The sequence below is a fragment of the Pelodiscus sinensis genome, chromosome 1 (genome assembly GCF_049634645.1).
Source record: "Pelodiscus sinensis isolate JC-2024 chromosome 1, ASM4963464v1, whole genome shotgun sequence".
NCBI classification, from domain to species: Eukaryota; Metazoa; Chordata; order Testudines; family Trionychidae; genus Pelodiscus; species Pelodiscus sinensis.
Genome location: NC_134711.1, coordinates 97568154 through 97590747, shown reverse-complemented (window position 1 = coordinate 97590747; position 22594 = coordinate 97568154). Strand labels below are relative to the sequence as shown.

The 22594-nt window shown below is 44.6% G+C and overlaps 1 protein-coding gene across 3 annotated transcripts in view; it reads left to right on the top strand.

Moving 5' to 3' along the window:
* Positions 1-22594, top strand: part of WASHC4 (WASH complex subunit 4) — a 70008-nt gene that overhangs the window by 3463 nt on the left and 43951 nt on the right. For all 3 annotated transcript variants that reach the window (XM_075938562.1, XM_075938557.1, XM_075938551.1), the window contains exons 2-9: positions 3898-4037; positions 8924-8977; positions 9871-9936; positions 10116-10161; positions 14617-14684; positions 18787-18869; positions 20675-20717; positions 21055-21158. In XM_075938562.1, coding sequence (XP_075794677.1) covers positions 3898-4037; positions 8924-8977; positions 9871-9936; positions 10116-10161; positions 14617-14684; positions 18787-18869; positions 20675-20717; positions 21055-21158 — 604 coding nt within the window. The remainder of the gene's footprint in view (positions 1-3897; positions 4038-8923; positions 8978-9870; positions 9937-10115; positions 10162-14616; positions 14685-18786; positions 18870-20674; positions 20718-21054; positions 21159-22594) is intronic.

Sequence of the window (22594 nt, the reverse complement as noted above, 5' to 3'; positions counted from 1 at the left end):
CCAGGCCCACCATGCCTTGCGCAGTGGATGCTCCAGCCCGGCCAGAGCATCCCTCACACGTGGGCCGTGGGACTCCAGGCTAGCCAGGCTGGAGCAGTCCCCTGCCTGCTTCTGTTTAAGCAGTTTCAGAGGGGTAGCCAAGTTTGTCTGTAACTGGAAAAACTTAAACAACAACAAATAGTCCCTCTGCCATGTATATTGGTCAAACTGAACAGTCTCTGTTGACAAGAATTAATAGACACAAATCAGATATCCGAAAAGGTAACACACAGAAACCTGCTGGGGAACATTTTAACTTGTCTAGGCACTCATTAATGGATCTGAAAGTCACCTTACTGTTTCAGGCCAATTCCACAAGCCAAATACTCAGGGAAGCCTTGGAACTTAACTTTATGTACAGATTTGATTCCTGTCACAAAGGTATGAATAAAGACATTGGCTGGATGGCCCACTACATTTCACATCCTAAAGACATAAAAAACAAAACAATGGGTACTTAAGAACAATTTGCAACTTCTCTATCAACTTCATGTAGTATGGAGATTCTAATTGACTATTTTTCTCTCTTTTTTTTCCTTCTTTCCCCCCCATCCCGCCAAAACCTTATTTCGAAACTGGACCTTTAATAACTCCAGTTATTAACGTAAGAAGTAGATTGTGCCCATAAAAGCTCATGATGCCATTTACGTGTTTTGTTAGTCTTTAAGGTGCCGAAAGGCTATTTGTTGTTTTTCTGTTTAAGCAATTAAACATAACAAACCAGTTAACCAATAGCCTGGCCAGGCTGGAGCAGCTGCCTGCTCCAGCCCATCTGGGCCCACTGTGCTGTAGGTGGGGGGGCTGTTCCAGCCTGGGATCCCAGTTAAACAATTACACTTAATGTTTAACTGGCTAACTTTTTAAATGGGTTTTTATGTCCCTATTGAGAACGACTAATCTAGGCTGTAAATTCGTTAGGGGCAAGATGTCATTCTTTTGGGGCATTTTAACTGTAGTAGAATCTCCAAGTTACATACAGCAGAGTTACTAACTAATCAATGAAGCGCAAATACCTCATTTGGAATTGGAAGTGGGCCATCAGATAGAAACAGAGATGAGTGAGGGGGGGAAAAAAAGGCAAAAACAGTACAGTACTGTGTTAAATGTAAACTACTAAAAAAACAATGCAGCATTTTTATTCTGCATAGGAAAATTTTCAAAGCTGTATTAAGTCAGTGTTCAGCTGTAAATTGTTGAAGGAATAACCGTAATGTTTTGTTCAGAGTTACGAACAATCTCCAGTCCAGAGGTGCTTGTAACTCTTGAGGTTCTACTGTATCACAAAGTGCTAGGAGTACATATAACACTATATCAAAATAAAGAACCCATCAGGATAGTGCAGTGGTCCCCAACCATTTGGGGTTGCCGGGCGCCAGGGGGCATGGCCGTTCGCCCGCTGGGCGCCCGGGGGGGGCAGGGCCCCCCCATAGCCGCATTCCGGGGCCGGCGCTCTCTTCCCCCCCCCCCCCCCTCCAAGCGCCGCGCGCCCGGGGCCGGCGCTCTCTCTCCAGCGCCGCGTGCCCGGGGCCGGCGCTCTCTCCCCTCCCCCTCCTCCCCCAAGCACCGCGTGCCCAGGGCCAGTGCTCTCTCCCCTCCCCCTCCTCCCCCAAGCGCCGTGTGCCCGGGGCCGGCGCTAGCGCTTTCTCCCCCCCCCCCCGCCCCCCATGTGCTGCGGGGCGTGAATCTGCGGCGCCCCCGGGGCCGGCGCTCTCCGTGTGCCACGCACCCGGGGCCGGCTCCGGCACCGCAGATGTGCCACATGCCTGGGGCCAGGCCAGCCCTGAGCACTTGGCGGGCGCAGAGAAATGCCCCCGCGGGCGCATGGCGCCCGCGGGCACCATGTTGGGGACCACGGGGATAGTGGGTATTAGAGATGTTAAATTGTGTTTAATTAAGTAAATGTGTCACTACTGAAAATTTCAGTGGTTACACGGTTATACATGAGGCAACAGTCGTCTCCTTGGAAACCATTGTGATCCTCGTATGTACCAGGATCCTCCAAGTAACCGTGAAGGTTTACCAATGAGCCCAAGTGTACACAGTTACATTTTCATATCCCTAGTGGGTATTGTGTTAATGTAATGATTTGTTGCATGATTTGCCTAGATTGACTTTGTATAGCTATCCTTTTAGGTGGCTTTATTTTCAAAAATACTAAAATGTTCTCTAATGTACTGGTATAAATACTTGTTGGACTTCACTGGTCCGGCACCCTTGGTACCTGAGCAGTCTCAGATGAGGGAATTTGCCAGACCAGGGAAGATCCCCTGCCACCAGCCCCCTGAGCCTGCCACCCTTCCCCACAGCCAGCTCCTTTGGCCCTGCTCCTGGTCAGGCAACACAGCTGCCCTGGCCCCACTGCCATAACTGCTGCTCCAGCCCCACTGTCAGCACAGCAGCATGCAGCCCTGGCCCCATTACTGGGGCACCAGCATGTGGCCCTGATTGGGCTACCAACCTGCTGTAGCCCCAGCTGGGTTGCCGCAGCTCCGCTACTGCGGCTCCAGATGGGCTTCCCCTGCTTCGCTACCACGGCTCTGTCCCCGCTACCATGGCTCTGTCCCCACTTCCAGGCCGACACGCAGTCCCACTCGGACTGCCACAGGACAACCCTGCTGCTGGGCTGGCAAGCACAGGCTGCCGTGACTCCAGCTGAGTTGTCTGGCTGCCTCTACCCTGTTACCATAACCCTGCTACTGCTGCCAAGTTGCTGAGGCCCTATTCCCGCTACCACCAGTCTCACCTTTCATGAGGCTCTCAGCTACTGGCCCTCCTGCCCCGAGATCTCTTGTTCAGCAACATCCATAGTCCTGCTAAACCTTGGATGTTGCCAGATGAAAGTCCTGGTTAGAGAGGTGCAACCTGTATTGTTGTTCTATGGTACTGTTGGGGAGGATACAGTAGTCTTAACACACAGTGGAGGCTGAATCCTTGCTTTATGCGCAAAACTCAACTCAGCCTTAACCGTGGAGCAGTAATCAGTGACTCTATAGTAACAAGTATGCCTTTTTGCATATTTTGATGAATTCAAGTAAATGAGAAATATGGCACTCATTCAGATGCTTGACTTTGAAATATTATGTTATGGTAATAATAAGTGGAATTTGTAAAGATTAGCAGCCTGTGTACTTAATTTACCAATGAACATAAATTTGATATTTGCACAGTGGAGTGTTGCTTAAATATATCTCTACTCATAGCAATGAATGGGCTGCCACTTTATTTGGCCATTTAACTTCAAGTGGTGGTAAAGCAGAATGCTCTGACAGAGGAAGAGTTAGCTTGAAGATGGTTAGACTTCTGGGTGGTGACTTATGACAACATAATCCTGCAATCAAATTATGAGAAAATGATGGGAACAGCTGTTTTGTAATGCAGTTACTGGTGAATTCTAAGAAGTGATAAGATACTCTTTGCCTCGTGGGTATACTATTACCATAGATGTTTGGCCAGGGATCTCTCTCTAAACTAATGTGCAATATTAAGAAACAGATGTCATATAATTTGTTGTCTGTGTTGTCTATTCATGTTATAAAGTTGACTTATCTGGTAAATTAGCTTGTTTAAGCTCAATCGTGAAAATACATGCACACTAAAATATGTCATAAATGTTTTGCAGCTTCTGGCAAATAGGGAAACTTCCATTTAAATTTGATACATTTGAGTTAGGTTTTCCCTTGGCTTATGAAATTTTATCTACTTATTATCAATCTGGTTAACTGAAGTGATTTAAGGAGACAGTTCTTCAAACTAAAGAATAGATTAAACTAGATATTACTTTAAAGTAGCAGCTCAATAAGTATTCTGTAAAATACTTTACATGTATGATACTATGTAAATATTATTATTTACTCTTAGAAATTCATGCAGAAGTACAGTTGAAGAATTATGGGAAATTTCTTGAAGAGTACACTTCTCAGCTAAGGAGAATAGAAGATGCATTGGATGACTCTGTTGGAGATGTTTGGGACTTCAATCTTGATCCTATAGCATTAAAGGTTTGCATATGTTTAATACATATTGAGATTGTATATTTTTTTCTACAAACTGGAATAATGCATGCAGTTTCAGAGAAGTTCAGTTGTGATTTCAGTAAAGAATCTCTGGAAGGATCAGATTTATTGGGCAGAAGTTTTCCTTTTCAGAATGAATACAAAACTGTGAAATTAAATGAAGAAATTTGATTGTCCAGTAGCTTATAGTTCTGTTACCAAGCATCTTAGGGCTCATCTAGACTATATTCCTCTGTCGAAAGAGGAATGTAAATGAGCCCACATAGGCGTGCACAGCACATTTCATTAGGATGTACACCCAAAGAATTTTTTAAAAATGTATTCTTTGACCCCCATTAGCCACACCCCCTAACCCCCATTAGCGACGCCTCTGGAGGTAAGACTTTCGGGGCAATATGGACACATGACCAGAAGTAAAAAGTGTCATGTGACACCGCTCCCCCCTCAAGGACTTTTCCCACCATCCTCTTACCAACAGGGATTAGTTTGGCACTCACCAAATCCCCCTCATGCAACTATCCTGCAATTGCATTAATCCTGTGTGTGTGACATTAACTCGGGGGGTGGAGAAGCTGGGGGAAGTGTTCCCTCTAAGAGTTTCCTCCCATGAGCACAATAAATTTTGTGTTGTGCACCAGTACTGAGTTTGTGGCTTGTTTGGATGTGCCATTGTGGCACCCAAGTTATTAATACATATCTTATGAACCTCTACCTTTCCCTTCTGCTGCTCTGTCTCCTCTGCTTGCTCCATGAGCTCCCCTGGTGCCTGCTGCTCCCTCCCCCCCCCCCCACACCCACCTCTGCTGTCCTGACTCCTGCCCTTCTCACTGCCCTCAGCCTTCCTGAGACCTGCCCCCCTCCACCAGCCTTTCTCTCCCCCCTGTGCCCATTCCTCCAGTAGCCCCACTCTGATCATGTGAGCTACCCCTCCTTGTCCCCTCTTCTAACACCTCCCTCTACACACCTGCCCTGCCTCTCTCCTCTGGTGCTGGTCCCTCCCCTGCAGGTATCTGTCCTTCTGCTTCACTCCTCAGAATACCCTGGCACCTGCACCTTCCCTTACCCCTGCACGCTCCTGGTGCCACCCCCTTCCCTCACTGCCCCTGCACCCTTTGCCTTCTTTTTCCCTGATGCCCACCCCCTCACCACCCTCTGCCCCAGTTCCCCTCATGCCCTTCTGTGCCCTCACATGTGCCTTGCTCCATCCCTGCCTTCCTCATGCCCACCCCTTCTTTCAAGCCTTCTCCCAGCATCTCTCCTTCTCCCCTCTAGCCCCCAAAGCCCTTCCCCTCTCCTCTCCTAGCATCATCCTGTCCCCCCCCTCACTGACACCTCCCCTCCTGCCCTTTTCCTCATTGTCTCCACTTGGCCTGCCTGGCATTTATCTCTCTCCTACACCTTGTCCCTTGGTGCCTTCCCCTTTCTTCTCCTGACCTGCCCCCCGCCTCTCAGCACAAGCCCCTTCCTCTCTGACCCTTACTCCTGATTTTTCCCTCCTTTTCCAGCAGCCGCCGACTGGTCTGTAACAGAGTTCTAGGGTCGCCCTGACTGTCACCCTTCTGGTGCTCCCCCTACTCTGTCTTAGGTTTCTCAGCCCCCATTTGGGCCACAAACCCCCACCCCGCAGTCTCTGGTTCCCAAAGTTTCGTCAGTCCCCATCACTTGGTGCCTGCACCAGGTCAGACTCGTAGGGTTGCCAGGTAGACCCTCCCCAAAAGAAACGGACACACTTGATCTTGGGCGGGGAGTGGGGGGTGGGAACTGGCTGGGGAGAAGAGAGGGGCCAGGGGGAAGAGGGGATGGGAAGCAGCTCTGGGGGGGTGGCGGGGGCCAGCCACGCTGCCCCCAACCCTGGCCCCCCCCCTTCCTCCCCGAGGCCAGCTGCACTGCCCCGACCCCAGTCCCCCCCCCCCCCCCCCCAGGCCAGCTGCGCTGCCCCTGACCGCTCCCAGTGGGCCAGCCACGTAAAGCTGAGTGCCAATATTGAAGCCAGAAAAATATCTCACTTGCAAATGAGTTGTACAGTTGAGAGAGAGTCTGAAGGTAGAGCATAGTATCTGCTATTGAACTCTACTAATCAAATTTTTACACTGCATTTATGAGAGAGTTGAGTCACCCTGAGGGCATAATCTTGGCTCTTTTTATCTCCCTATCTGATTGGTGGAATGCTGCTGTCAGCAAAGCTTTGCCTGCATATTTCAGGCCTTTGAATATTCTTCCCCATACAACCTAGGGCAGGCTATTTTCTGATCATATTAAGACTTTGGGGTGCTGTGAGTCCTGGCCCTCCATCATTGCTAATTAAGGTACCTGGAACCTAGATAGTGATTGTTTGTCCAGGCCTGCCAATGGGATGGAAGGAAGGGAAGGAGACAACTGCCCTGGGGCCTGGCTCTTGAAAAGGGCCCAGGGCTCCTAGCTGCCACTCCTATTATGGCAGCTACCAAAGCCCCGGGCCCTTTAAATCACGGCTGGAGTGCTAAGGGCAGGGGTGGGTCTGAGCAGTGATAAAGGCTGGCTGGCCCCGGCCCCACTCCTTCTGGAGGCACAGAGTAGGGACACCTCTCACCTTGTCCAGGGGCCCAGTGAGGTTGTTGGCCCTGCTTTGTTGCTCAGACACAAACACTTGGGAAAGAGGTGGCTGCAGGGTGTCTAATTTGTCTAAAAAGCTACTGGAAAAAGCATACACCATCTTTCCTTTTTAGGTGTGATTTCTTTAAAGTGATGCTACTATTGGTAGACCCAAATAGAACTCTAAACTTTGTTTGAATATTACAAGTTACAGAGAACTGCTGCAAACTTCTTTTTAGTAAAGTAAACTAGATAAATTATTTGTAAGTATATTAGTATTAAGGTACTTTTAAAAAGCTAAAACAAAAGTATTTTTGAGGCTGAGCTTGCTCTGTAATCAAATGTTCCCACATGTATTATCCCTTTGCATCCTGGAAGGGAAAAGGTTTATGCAAGCATGCCTTTGTATTTGTTTAGTTTTTGAATTGTGCTAAAAAATTCCTGCAAACCCATTTTAATCATAAAATTGTTGAATGTAGGATAATATAGTTTCACATTACTATTTCTTCTTTGTTCCTTGGAGCTTAGTAAAACTTAGCAAAAAGAATCCTGCAATCTGAATCAAATTCTTCCATAGAATTCTAGTTCTGTATAGAACAACAAAATATTTGAACACAGTGGTGTAAAATGAACCACGCATTGATTTCCTTGCAACTAAAATATAAGTTAGGTTACATTTTGGCTCATTAGCCTCAATGAGTTCATTTTAAAGGAAGTTACACCTTCCCCTCATGCAAAAAAACAGCACACATTAGATCTCTATCTAAAGCCAGTTATTTTCTGGTCACAAACTTCCTGTCCTTCATGAAGGATAACATTTTAGTATTTTTTATCTTGAATTTACAGGCATTATTTAAAAACAGAATTTAACTTTTATCCCCTTCTGGAACATGCCTGCTCAGAAATCTTGGAGTGCTAAACTTTCAACTAACCTTTGAACATGTGCATCCAGTCTGTGTTAGTGTACACACATGGTGTAGAAAAACGCTTGGATGACTTTCAAATCCAAAATATGTGTTTATGTATACAAATACATGTCCTGCCACCACCAATAGGTATGTACACGTTTTTGTGATTACAAAATTAGAAAACAATTACAAATAGGGTTGCCAGATGGTTTCCCCAAAAATACCAAACGTGTTAAAAAAACCCCCATAAATACTGAACACACATGCTAAAAATTTGTCGAGCAAAACAAACAAAAAAACCCCCACCACAGCTATGCTTAACACTGAATAGGGACTTTATTATAAACAAACAACAGTCTACATCATATATTTTGACTACATGAACCTCGCAGCATGCAACCAGCTGAGGGGGGTCCCATCTGGCAACCCTATTGACAGGCTAAGCTAGCCTCTCAGAGCCTTTATTCAGCTGTGGAGGGGAATAAAGGGGGATTCAAGCCTGGCCCATATTCTGGCCATGACAAGAAGTGGATTATATGCCTGAAAATCTGTGAACAGAAAGTGGAAGGAGACGTACTCTGCCCCCACTCCTGGGCCAGAATGTCTGGCTGGGCTTTGAGCAGAGGGCAGACAATCTGATGAAAAGGGATGAAGTAAATTACACTTCCCAAAGAGGATGGGGCAGCAGGGGAGGAAATTAATTACCTGCTCCCACTGGGAGCCCTCAGCTGGTTGTGTGCAGAAGCCTGGAGGGGGCAGAGGGAGAGGCTGAGGAGGCGGAGCCGTGATTGGCACTGGGAGGCTCCCAGTGCCAATCACGGCCCTGCCTCCCCAGCCACCACCCCCCTCCGTCTCCGCCAGGCTTCTGCACATAACCAGCTAAGCTGAGGGCTCTCAGCGCCGATCACGGCCCCACCTCCCCAGCCACTCCCCCCGTCAGGCTTCTGTTGGGCACCCAGCCAGAAAAGCAGAAAATATCGGACATTACACATATCTGGTATTGTCTGAATTTTTTTACTGGATAGAGGATGCAAAAAACGGACTTACTGGTTGAATAGTGGACACCCTAATTAAAACTGGGGCCTAATAGATTCTTATAGCAATCACGACTTTTGGGTTTAATATTTCTGTAACTTGCTATGCATTTCACATAGTTCATTTGTCTTTTACCCTTACATGTTTTCACAAAACAGGACTTGATAAGTCCATGTAATATGAGAACTGGCTATTTCCTCCTGAGTAGTCTGCCAGTAGCATACACTTAGTCTCTTTTTGGTACTGAGTGCACTTGGAACTAGGCTGAAATAAATAATCGCAAACATGGTGATTCCTTTTAGTAACAAACATATTTAAAAAAATCTTCTGATATTTTTATTTTTTATTATTGTTTAGCTTTTACCCTATGAACAGTCTTCCCTGCTGGAGCTCATAAATACAGAAAACAAGGTAAAATGCTTTTAGAATTTTTTAAATTACAAGATCACTGTAGTAAAATTTGTCAGTACAGGCAGTCCCCGGGTTACGTACAAGATAGGGACTGTAGGTTTTTTTGTTAAGTTGAATCTATATGTAAGTCGGAACTGGCGTCCAGATTCAGCCGCTGCTGAAACTGACCAGTGTTTGACTACAGGAAGCCTGAGGCAGAGTTGCTTCCTGTAGTCAGCCGCTGGTCAGTTTCAGCAGCGGCTGACTTGGAGACGCCTGGGGCAGAAACTGACCAGCAGTGACTGAATCAGGACGCCTGGGGCAGAGCAGCTGGGGTGCTGCCAGGTGCTGGGGTGCTGCCAGGTTGGTCCAGTAGCGCCCAGAGCGGCGCTGAGGGACCAACCGGCAGCGCCCCAGCTGCTCTACCACAGGTGTCCGGAGAAAAGCCTGGTCTGCTGCAGGGGGGAGTGAGAGGGGGCGCACTAAGTGCGCCCCCCCCCCCCCCCAGCAGACCAGGGAGACGCGGAGCAAAGCCGCAGAGCACGCGGGCAGCGGGACAGCCCAGACGCGCCATGGCTGTCCCACTGCCGGTGTCCTCTGCGTCTTTGCTCCCCGTCTCCCTGGTCTGCTGGGGGGTTCCCCCACAGCAGACCAGGGAGACGCGGAGCAGCTTTTCTTGCCCCGGAGGATGCAGGCGGCGGGACCGCGGTGCATCTGGGCGTCCCGCCGCTCCCGTCCTCCGGGGCGAGAAAAGCCCTGTTCGTAACTGCGGATCTGACGTAAGTTGGATCTGCGTAACTCGGGGACTGCCTGTATTTTTTTCTGTAGTGCTCTTTGAACGTGAAAAATGCTATCAGTGCAAAATATGTTTTTATACTAACCATGTAATTATGTTGTTTCATTGATGTGTCTAGGTTCTGAACAAAGTAATAACTGTGTATGCTGCCCTTTGCTGTGAAATCAAGAAGTTAAAATATGAGGTAATTTCTACAGCCTTTCTTTATTACTCTAATAAAAATGTTTACTGTTTGGCAAACTGAAAAGTAGATTTTACATCTTGGATTTTTTTAGCTTTTAATCCTGCAAACATAAGCCATATATTTTTGTAAAATGTAAAATATTTTTTTAATTTGGAAAAAATCTCTTCTTTTGTTGTTAGGCAGAAACTAAATTTTATAATGGCCTCTTGTTTTATGGAGAAGGAGGTAAGTAGTTCCCTTTATTGTGACAGTGTTTTCTTATGCTTTTGCTTCTTATATTAAAACAATTGCAATCTTATGTTCTAGACATTAGAAATGTACTTTTTACTACATTTTGTCTGTGTAATCCTGAACCTCCTGTTCTCTGTTACAGTACAGGCTCTGTATATCAGTGTCTTGTAACCACACTTAATTTAATTTAATTTAATTTCATTAAGATTTTAGTTAGAAATAGTCATTATCTACAATGAAACACTGGTGTAGTAATGGGAACTTCCTTGCTATTTTGTCTCTGCATTACAGATGTGTTGACTGCTTATGTGAGAGGCAGGAAATGGGGACTCATGACAAGAGAGTGTTTGAACACTATTGGCTTTTCAGAAAGGATTTGGAGAGGGAACACTAGTCATACAAAAATAGGAAGACCATTTCTTTTAGAAAGTGCAGCATGAGGCATTTTCTAAAAAAAGATTTAATCTTGACTTTTAATGCTGAAACCTTTAATATAGGTTCATGCTGCTCTGGATTTTTAAAAAAAATCTACTTTGAGCATATATTTTGTTGCAGTTGTTTGTCACAGTTTGGTATTGGGCACCCATATATTGAATACAGGCAGTCCCCGGGTTACATACAAGATAGGGACTGTAGGTTTGTTCTTAAGTTGAATTTGTATGTAAGTCGGAACTGGTACATATTGTAGGGGAAACTCTAGCCAAACATTTCTCCAGAGCTCAGTTTTATTCTCCCACACCTCACTTCCCTCAGTCCTTTATTCTCAAGCTGAGGTATCTGCTGAGAAAAGCCGCTCCGCGTTTCCCTGGTCTGTTGGGGGTGCGGGGGCGGGGCGCTAGCTTCGCGTCTACCTTGGTCTGCTGGGGGGAAGCAGCTAGTGCGGGGTTGCCTCACCCCGTTTGTAAGTAGGGATCTGATGTAAGTCGGATCCATGTAACCCGGGGACTGCTTGTATAAATAATTGGTCCTAAATGTCATACCCAAATCCGTCTCCCTAATTAATAGATTTTGCAAGGTGCCTTCAGACAACAAGTGTCAATATATACTGTGGACCAAATTCTTCTTGCCTTACTCATTACAAGCAACAATTGCTTCAGTATTTCATGAGTAAAGTGAGCAATGTTTGATTCCATTTGTGCTGTCAAAACATAGGCATATTGGTGCTGGTTAATCACTTGAGTCATTATCTTGGCATGAAGCCCACTGCTGGCAATGCATAAAGACCATGATAATACTGAAAAATGGAGGCCTATAATTAATTCTGAAATTTTGCATTTTAAGATAGTATAAGCCAGTCATGGACAACCAGCAACCTGTGGGCCACATGCAGCATATCAGGGTTCTGTGTGTGGCTCACAACACATTTTTGTTGAATGTTGAGCCATGCGTGCTCTCTGCATCCCATGAAAGTGCTGCTATGGTTCAGTTGACACATTGTGAGCTTATCACAAAATCACTCTGTCCCAGGAGATCATCTTGGTTATGACAGTATTGCAGCCCACTGAGATGGAGGGCCACTCAACTTGCTTAGGTTGTCCATCTCTGGCATAAGCTGAATTGTAACACTTGTTTTTAAAGTGAGTGAGAAGTGGGTTAGTGTCTCATGCCTGTGTGTATATGTGTGCATAGAGAGAGGGGTAACACAGGATTCTGATAAGATAAACATGACCATAGGCTTTTCCTCAACTGATAAATCATGAGATCTAACTTTGGATGAAAGTTACTTTGTATTGCAGAGTAATACTGACAACTCATCCACGAATGGCTTATTAGTGACATAAGCATGGGACTTGAAGTTAAAGCACAGGGTATAGGAGATTTGAATTCTTTTGATTGTGCTATTGATTTCCTGTGTAACCTTAGGGCTCGTCACTAAACTTCTGTTGTTCCCATCGGAAATATGAGGACGATAATGCTTCTTTTACAGTAGCCTTGTGAAGCTCTGTTCAGTTCTGTAGTGTTTTTTAAATCCTTGGATAGATTGGGCTGTGGAAGTGTGTAAATTATTTGAGATAGGGATTGTGTCTAGCACATTCTAGGTGCTATGTAACATATGACTCTTTTGGTTCTTTTGATGAATCATTACTCTAACTGCAGATAACTTTTAAAGCAAACTCCCATCTTCTATCGGACATGTTCTTAAAGCCTTTTGAGTCCTATAGTGAGATTTTGCCAAACTGTAACAAAGATATCCCTTAAAAATATTCTACCTCATTGACAGGGAGCAAAGAGGGCTGCAGCAGCTGTAGGCTTACTCTGTGACCGCAATTTGGTTTTGTTGTTTCCCTTCCTCCACCTGCAGAAGTTAGCAACAAGGAGTGGATGGGAACGCAGTCCTTTAGGTGCATGAGAGCTGTTCCTCTTGTAGCAGCTGCCATGGCAATTGTAAGCTTATCTGGGTGAGCAATAGCTAGTTAGGTCCATTTTTTCCAGGGTCTGAAAATATGAGGCAGAACATTTGGCTTTGCCTTTCCTGATGTGACAAATTCCTGTCCTCCGCTGTCACATCACTGGGCACAGGGCTGACCTAGGAGTGATGTCAGCAAGATATCTATTTGGGATACACACTTAACTGAACAGAGTGACTTGTACATAAAAAAGTGTGTTGGAAAAAGATACAGATAGTCCCCGGGTTACGTACAAGATAGGGACTGTAGGTTTGTTCTTAAGTTGAATTTGTATGTAAGTCGGAACTGGCGTCCAGATTCAGCCGCTGCTGAAACTGACCAGCGGCTGACTACAGGAAGCCTGAGGCAGAGTTGCTTTGGCCTTGGCTTCCTGGAATCAGCCGCTGATCGGTTTCAACAGCGGCTGAATTTGGATGCCTGGGGTAGAGCAGCTGGGGCGCTGCCGGGTAGGTCCCCGCAGCGCCGTATGTCAGCGCTGCGGAGACCAACCCGGCAGCACCCCAGCTGCTCTACCCCATGTGTCCCCAAGTCAGCCGCTGCTGAAACTGATCAGCGGCTGATTCCAGGAAACCCGGGGCAGAGCAACTCTGCCTCGGGCTTCCTGTAGTCAGCCGCTGGTCAGTTTCAGCAGCGGCTGACTTGGGGACACCTGGGGCAGAGCAGCTGGGGTGCTGCCGGGTTGGGCCAGTAGTGCCGAGGAGCGGCGCTGCGGGACCAACCCGGCAGCACCCCAGCTGCTCTACCCCAGGCGTCGTCGGCGAGAAAAGCCTGGTCTGCTGGGGGGTGGGGCAGGCGCACTAGCTGCGCCCCCCGTCCCCCCCAAGCAGACCAGGGAGACGCGGGTGGTGGGACCGCCGAGACACGCCACGGTCCCGCCCACATCCTCCGCGGCTTTGCTCCGCATCTCCCTGGTCTGCTGGGGGGGGGAGGGCTCCCCCCAGCAGACCAGGGAGACGCGGAGCAAAGCCGGGGAGGACGCGGGCAGCGGGACAGCTCAGACGCGCCGCGTCTGTCCCGCTGCCGGCATCCTCCGAGGCTTTGCTCCCCCCCAGCAGACCAGGGAGACGCGGAGCAGCTTTTCTCGCCCCGGAGGACGCGGTCGGCAGGACCGTGGCGCATCTGGGCCTCCCGCCGCTCCCGTCCTCCGGGGCGAGAAAAGCCCCATTCGTAACTGCGGATCCGACATAAGTCGGATCCGCGTAACTCGGGGACTGCCTGTACTATCTTTAGGAATCTCAGAGCCTCCTATTGCAGAAGAGTGGAGTCTAGCTGCTTGTGCCTTTCATCTCCATTGAACTGTTTATATTGACATACTTTTTCAAGGCTATCTTCTTAAAGCAAAAGGGGTCAGACATTTTAAAAAGGCTGAGGTTTTCTTTCACCTAATCTGCAGTCAGTTTTGTTAACAAGGGACTTGCATAAGTCCCCTCCAGACTGCCATTAGAAAAGCAATTATTGTGCATACTATAGTAAGATTTCACATTAAATCTGCAATATCACAAGTGCTTAATCACTATTGTGGATTTAATTCTTACCCATTTTAATTTTTAAAATTAAAGCTATTGTGATATGTAGTAGTCTGGTATAAAAATCTTAAGCATTAAGTTTTTAATAACGCCCAGGTTGATGCCTCTTATGACCCTGTATGCCAGATTTTGTCAGATGAGATTTTATGGGAAATTATAATTGTCCAAATAATATTTTTATGAACATAAATGATGAAATAGTGTTAAACTGGTACTGCAGGAAACTTGGTACTTTGTGGTGTCCTATTATTTAGGTTGCGGTAGAGCTCTGGAGCCCTAGTCGTTGATCAGAACCCCATGGTACTAGGTCCTGTACAAATATAGAACAAAATATGTTCTCTAGTTAGCAAAGCACAGTGAAGCCTTTGTTTTAGATTAATTGGAAATACTTTGCCTTATAGCAGTATGTTTTAATTAAAAGTCAAACAAAATTGGATTGTCATCCAGGCTTCAGGATAATGAATCTGTCTGTCTAATATTTCTAAAGTCAATGAAGCTTTTGTTTATCTTTCAAGCCACAGACTCCAGCATGGTGGAAGGTGATTCCCAAATACAGATGGGAAGATTTATTTCATTTTTACAGGTAAAGAGTGCATCTTGGATTTGGAGCAGTTAGAATCTTTTTTTTCCCCCACTTGTCAAATTACAGTATCCTATTTACATCCCATTCAGCAACATTGAGAGTCACTTTTATATGCAGAGTGCAACTTCTTGCCTGTATAGGTGTCACAACCAACCTTTTTCATATAGAAAGCTGTTAGGTGCAGTTTGTTCACCTATTTTGTTTCCACGCTTGAAACTGTTTTAAGCACTGTAATCCCAGTGTGAAAAGGCCAAAAGATTTTCAGATTCAGTGCCCAAATAAACTAGTTTACCTAGACAACCTTCAACAGGAAAAAATGGAGTGGAACTCTTGTCATTTTGTGTTAAAGGTCTAGGAATATATTGCATGTTTCTCATGGTAAATTTTAGTTTGCCATTGAATAAAGCAAAAGCTGGTGTACTGGCATGGATTAAACCATTTGCTTATTGATTTTCCTCCAGCTCATAGAATGAGGTAAGATTGAAACAAGTGATTTAAAATAAATTATTGATATCTCTCAAAAAAATTGTGGAAAATAACATGTCTTTTAGAAACAATTATGCTTACTACCATGGACACTTGAGTGAAAACAGATCTGAGTTTCTGAGGATTTCCTTTTTCTTGATGTTCATTTTACACTAGAAGTTTCTTTCTGGCTCGTATTAGCAAGTGATTGTGCAATAACAAACAAGGTCATGTTGTCATAAAAATGTACTTTAAAAAGTGTAATTACACTCTTCATTAAACAGAACTTTTACTGGCTTGTAAATACCATATATCAGAGTTTTTAATGGCCCTCTTATTAACCCTTTGGTAGACCAAATATTTATACTCCCGTATGTAAGATATAGGAATGTGGAGGTTTAACCTATTAACCAGCGAAGCTAGAGCAGAACCCCACCTGCTGCATGCAGGGGACTGCTCCAGTTCCATGGGGAGCATGCTGTGGACAGGAGCTGCTCCAGCACAGCTCATGCCTGTGGCAGGCCTGGGCACCCTGCTGGCAGGGGATACTCTGGTCCGGATGCTGGAGCAGCCTTTGCCTGCAGGATACCCTAGTAGCAGGGGAGAAGAGACTTTCCAGCCCAGAGATATGTGGAGGGAATTGCTCCAGCCTGGCTGACGCAGCCCTTGCTCGTTCCTCTTTAATTGATTACTGGTTAAACAATGTTTTATGTCCCTAGTAAGATCTCACCCCAAGACCATAGAGGGAAGGTTGAAGAATTTTCAAATAGCTATATCCAGTTTCTGCTATATAAGAATCTGTAAGACACTCTCCTTACTGACCCTTTCCTATTCCCTCTGCTGTGCTCCATTTCCTGTCCCCAAATGGGAATAGTCTGGTGACAGTGTCTACCATCTGGGAAAAATTGAGATAGTCAGTGGTGTGCAGAGCTGGCAAAGGGATCAGAAAATACTGTTTTTGTATAGCTGATACATAAACATATTGGCCATTTATTTTGGATTTAACAATTCTTGGTATCCAGAGATCGTTCTCAACAGATGAAACATACAGATATTTGCTTGAGTGATATTAAAGGGACAAATGATCAAACTAATTTAGAAATGCCTGCCAACATTTTACTACCCTATGCAGGGTGAAACCATATAATGTTTAATATACTTAAGATTTCAAAATCTGTCAGTTAATTGCAGCATAGCTGGTTGCTGAGAAATTAGATATGTGCTATAAAATTGAATTTTCTGAATTAAGAGTTGGGCTGTGTTAACTGGCTCTGGGCATGAAATTTAGGTTTTGTTTTTTTAAAAGCTAGAAACCTCAAAATCAAACACTAAAAGAATCTTTAATTGAAAATGAAGTTAAAATCCAAGCAACATTATTAAGCAAATGAAAAGCAGAAAGTGAAACTGACCAGGTTTTTTCATATCTAAGATGAGTGAAATGCAAAATGTAAACCAAATGTATATACGATGAGCCAGTTTTAGATCTTTTTTAAACTTTCATATATTGATTAGTTTAAAGCCAGAAAGTACCAATAGGTAATCTGATCTGACGTGAATACCACAAGCCATTACGTTTCATCCACTTATCCAGTTATACACCTTCCAAAATGGCATCTAGTCTTGAATTGAAAACTATCCACCACTTCCTTCCCTTGATAGTTTGTTCTAGTTGTTAATTACCTGCACTTCGAAATTTTTTTGCCTCGATTCTAACTTGAATTTTTCTGGCATCAGCTTCCAGCCATTGGTTCTTGTTATACCTGTCTCCACTGGTTTAAAGAGCCCTTTGGTACCTGGTATTTTTTCCACATGAAGGTACTTAAGCACAGTAATCAAGTAACCTCTTAATCTTCAATTCATGAGCAAAACAGATTGAGCTGTTTAAGTCTCCCTGTAAAGTATTTTCTCCAGCCCTTGACTCACATTTGTGGCTCTTTTCTGCCCCCTCTTCAGTTTTTTATTAATCTTTTTATATGTGGACACAATATTCCAGTATTGCTCTTACCAATGCTGTTTTTAAAAAGGTACCAATCACTTCCTACCTATTTCTACTCACATTCACTCTTTGTCACCACATCATTTGCTTGTCCACTAGGGACCCCAGATCCTTTTCAAAACTCACCGCTTTCCAGGATACAGTCCTCATTTTATAGATAAGGTCTGCATTCCTTGTTCCCAGATGTATTTCTGTACTTTTGTCTGTATTGAAATGAAATCTATTTGAATTGGGCTAGTTTACAAAGTGATCCAGATTGCTGTGTATGACCGCCCTGACCTCATTATTTACCACCCCACCATTGATTCCAGTGTGTATCATCACTAGTGGAGACTTGCCAGATGACTTCATAATCCTACCCAATCTTGCAGTTGCATTTCAGATTTTCACTCTTGTTGTCCTTGAGTCCCCTGATGAATTCTCTGTCTTATCCACATTCAGTTTTAACATGTCAGGAACTCATGAAAATATTTTTTTTCTGTCTGTAAGTATTTGTCTATAGTCTGTCTGATTAGTGGCTTTAACTTGGCATGGCTTCAGAGAGAATAATGGTTGTTTAGGGCTAGAGTGAAAAGTGGTTTTCAAACTTTCAGCTGTGTAATCCTTAATGGTATAGTCTGCTGCATACCTCCATTTGAGTTAGACAAAGGCAGTGTGTGGGACAACTTGTGGAGTCATGTGTTCCCCCCAGATTTCTGCTTTCCATTTATCAACAGTGTTTAGAGGTTTTCAAACTGTAGGGTGTGCCTCCGAGGTGATCATGGAGGGACATTCAGGAGGACAAGCAGTGACACTAGGCAGCATGGGCCAGCCCCGCATAGCAGGAGTAAGAGAGGAAGTGCCACTCAACTCTGACTCACCTTAGTGGGCCACTCAGTCTGTTAAAATCAAAATTTGTAACTCAAATGAGGGCATCAGCAGAGTTAAAATTTTTGGTTGCTCCTGATCCAGATAGGCTGGGTCGTCCTGCTGAAGTGAGTCAGGAAAAGGACACTTCCTCCAGTGTCACCACCCAGAGCTCCCTGCAGGCATGAAACTACAGTTAAAAATCCTCTGTACTAAATAAAATGCATTGTTCACTATTACAAAAAATCCTGTATACACCTAAAGGAGGGTAGGAGGAACTGTGTTTGAAAACCACTGTGCTAGAGCATGCTTTTGTCATGGAGTTCATATAAGGGGTGATGGAAGAGCTGTAGGAGGCTTTGTACCTCAGAAGCATAATGCCTTCTAGGACTTTCTGTTCGGGATAGGATGTACATTATTACATCCACTGTAAAGATGTATTATACTCCCCCAGGCAATCAGCCAGCTCTTGACCATTTCATGAATGAACTGGTGCAACCTTGTTTGCTGTCTGCACATTTATTCTGGGAGGAAGCATCAGCTCCCCTGAGTATCAGGATTACAATTCTAGCTCACCCTATTGTTGGCCACTTAATGAGGAGAAGAGTCCTTACTCCCTCCTATGCCTCTGTGTAGCTTCATTAGCCCTAAATCGTAAAGAAACATGCATCAGGAAATGTCAGTTGAGAGAGGCCTCAGACAGGAATTAGAAAGTTAAAGTTTGGGTTCTGGTTGCATGATTGTCATTCACTGTCTTGGAAATAATACCAATGTATGCAACATTTGTCATTTCAGGAGCTGTCTTGTTTTGTTACACGGTGCTATGAAGTGGTGATGAATGTAGTTCATCAGCTGGCTGTTCTCTATACCAGCAACAAGTAATTATTGGCAGAAATGCTATATCCCCTTTTTATTATTAAACAAAATGTAAGATGTTATGATTTCCCTAAAGAATGATAAACATTGGAATACTCTGGTCAGAAAATACCGAGAGTGGTTTTTAATGTAGCCTTATGTGCCTCTATAATATACTTTTAAAAATTATTTTATTTATTAAAAGGATCATCGTCTGCTGTAAGTGCTTTTTCTGATGGGATGCAAGAATGTCTTTTAAACTAAAAGGCATATTTCAGCAGAGCTATCTCTTTCCAGAAGCAACAAATCTTGATGCTAATGTAGCTGGTCTTTATATCCTTATGTCTCTAATTATTGGACTTAGTCCCTGTTCTATTGGCAAGAGAAATGGGTGCCTTCTGTTAGCTGAGAGTTGTTATGGATGCCAGTCTAACATTTTGAAGAAATGGTAAAATCAAATAGCTTCAGAAGCTTTAAAGAATTGTTAGCTTATTTAATTTTAATATTACAGATGTGTGATCATACTGTCTACCTGAGCAATTGTGATCAGCTTTTTAATTTAACATTAGTATCTCAGGTATTATCATGAGTATGGCTTTATGATTTCATATGCCAGTTTGACAGTAATGATCTCTTGGTATTTTTGGGAGGCAGTTTCTTACATTAACGGGTCATGGGTATTTACTTATTTTGTCTTTGGTTTCATCTGTGGGATTTAGAGCTAATGTTTTCAGATGACAGTGCTATGATTGCTAATTAGTCATAGTTATTCATTTTTGTATTGTATTTTTGTGAATTTTAAGGTAGATCATTTGCAAATACTAAGCATGATTTTCAGAAGTGAAACTCCAATTGAAGTGACTAGAAGCTGTGGGTGCTTGACACCTCTGAAACTCAAGCCCATTTGTATAACTGGTCTCAGCACCATTTCTTTGCTAAAGTCATTTAATGGGAATCATATTCCGATTGAATTTTTGTGCATTTTTTTTTAATTTTAGGGACTGCAGTTTATAAAATGGCTAAACAAATAAGCATACAACACCATGTATTGAAGAGGGCATGCACCCTCCATTATATGTGCATAATTTCTATTATATTCCCATGGGAGTCTGTACTAACCCAGTGCACTGTTACTGTGGTGGTAGGGGCCACTGTACTACTGGAGCTGTTATTTTACAGCTGATTTGTAGGATAAAAAGGATTGGAGCAGTCATGGTTGTTGAAAGACCTCTTGATGGCTTAGAGTTAGGAATGTGAATGCTAGAGCTTTGGCCATATTCTAAATAGGTAAATTTCTTCTGCCTAAGTTTCCTCTGCTGTTTTAATTGGTTATGGCATTCTTCATTTTCTGCCTGTGACTGCTATTTAATAATATACTGCATCTTGACACAGCTGCTCTGTTTCAATGATGAATGAAGTGAAGCTGCATGTCTAGCTTACGTATCAGTTGTTTAAGTTTAGAAAGTATTTTAGGACCTTTGGGATGTAAGATACTATAAAAATGCTAATTGTTAATGTCATTAGGCTTGTTAATAGACATGCGCAACAGACTAGACCTACAATTTAGCAAACCAATGTTGCATTATAATTTGGAAAATGTTATCAGGCTGATATTGATATATTGTCAAAACCAATTTTAATAGGCATTTTTATTATGTAGAAAGATGCTTTTCATTACTGATAAATTACCATGATGATCTTGCGGTAAAATATGCAAAAAAAGCCCTTTAAGGGACTGATACCTCTAAGAACAATTAAAATGTGCAAAATAAATAAGTACCTAATAATGGAAAAATAAGATAACATTTTGTATGCTTATCTATTGCAGGAGTGCACCTAAAATTATAGAGACATCAGGAGTTCATTTTCAGGTGAGATGATTTAGAACAGTATTCCTAAACTATTTTGATATTCAAAACCAGTTTGCTGCCTTCCTAAGCTGTGTTAGGGATATCTCAAGGACTAGCGCTGGTCCATTGATCGGTTGTTGAGAAACACTTGTTTAGAGGATTTTAATTTTTTTTAGTTGTATAGAAATCTGAAAAACATTTCTAAATTTTCGTGTGGGAGAGAAGAGAAAAATGAACTAAACCATCATTGTCAGTGTGTAGTGGAATTCTCTGTAGTGAAAGGACACTAAAATAGGATATAAAATCTTGGTTTGCATTGCATGAAACCAATAAGTAACTATTGGAACTTCTTTAACAGACTATGTATGAGCACCTAGGGGAGTTGCTGACAGTCTTACTCACGCTGGATGAAATAGTTGACAATCATGCCACTCTGAAAGACCACTGGACTATGTACAAAAGGTATGGAAGTGGAGTCTTAAAATATTCCCACAGTGTAAGCATTAAACAGGTGGATAAATTATGGCCTAAGAAAATGAGTTTGGAAGTTTTTGTATTTGCTAATTCGAAATAATGCATCTAGACACAAACTATAGCGTTTTGCTATTTCGAAATAGCGCGTCCACACTGAGTGGACCCTGAACCAAAGTTAAGGCTGGCCGGAACCAGTACTGGCAGGGCATCAGGTTAGGACTTAGTTTGTGGGGCTCCTGCCAGAGGCTGAGCTCTGTGCTTAAGGGGACCCTACCCCCACCCCGGACAGACAGTTCTCTGGGTTCCCCGCTTGCTTGTCTACCTCGATGAGGGACAGCAAAGCAGTCCTGTCTTGGAGTGCTCTGAGTGCCCACACTCGGGACACCACAACACTCAGCCACATGGAGCCAGAGTTGCCACTGGGCACGCTGGTGCGTCTCGTGGGGTTGTTGCCATCAGCCTGGCTGCACTTGCTGCAAGCTGCCATCTGAGGTGTCCATCGGGGGGCTGTCAGGATCCAGGAGGCCCTGAGGGAGAGCGTCCACCCCGAGGAGTCCTCGGAGCCTCCCCAGTCCTCCCCACCGGGGGCTCATGCCCCATTCCTCCCTCACGTCCTTCTACTTACCCCTCCCTAGCCCTCCTTTGTGATGTCAAATAAAAGAAACATATGTTCAAAAATAGAAACTGGGTTTATTGAACAAAACTGGGGGGGAGGTGGGAGGGATGAACCTCTGGGGAGACTGGGAAAAGGAGGTGGAAGAGGGGAAGAGAGAGGGTGGGAGAGGGGAGGGGGAAACCTGGGGAGAGGGAGCTGGAAGGGTGAAGAAGGGGGGGAGGGGGAAGCTCAGGGCCCAGGGTTGGGGGGGGGGGGGCTCGCCAGACCAACTTGACTTTCATGCTAACCTGCTCCTGGGTTCACATGTGGCCTTTGGTGGCCAGGTTGGCAGCTATCCTGCAATAGACGGCCGCATTCCTCCGTCTAGTGGGGAGATCATGGACCTTGGGGGCATCGCTCCCAAACCTGAATAAGGTCCATGATCTCCACCCTGGACCAGGAAGGCGCCCACCTTCTCCAGCCCCTGTCCGGCTCCTGGGAGCTGGCAGACGGCTCCTGGGGAGCGGTGGAGGGGCTGACTGCCGGTGGCTTGCTGGTTCATGTTTTGGGGCCACTGTGTCAGGGGCCCCGGTGGCCACTGCTGGCTCTGGGCTGGCAGGCTTGGAGCTGGCACAGACACTGTGGCCAGGGTCTACCCCTTTAATAGCTCTGGTGCTGAGGGAGAGGAAAGTAAGTTTTCCAGGTTGTGCCCAGAGTGACCACCAGGGCTCCCTGGGAAGGGCTGGAGGCCCCCTATTTTGAATTAAGTGTCTACACAGCACTTAATTCGAAATAGCTATTTCGAATTTGGTGTTACTTCTCATAGAAT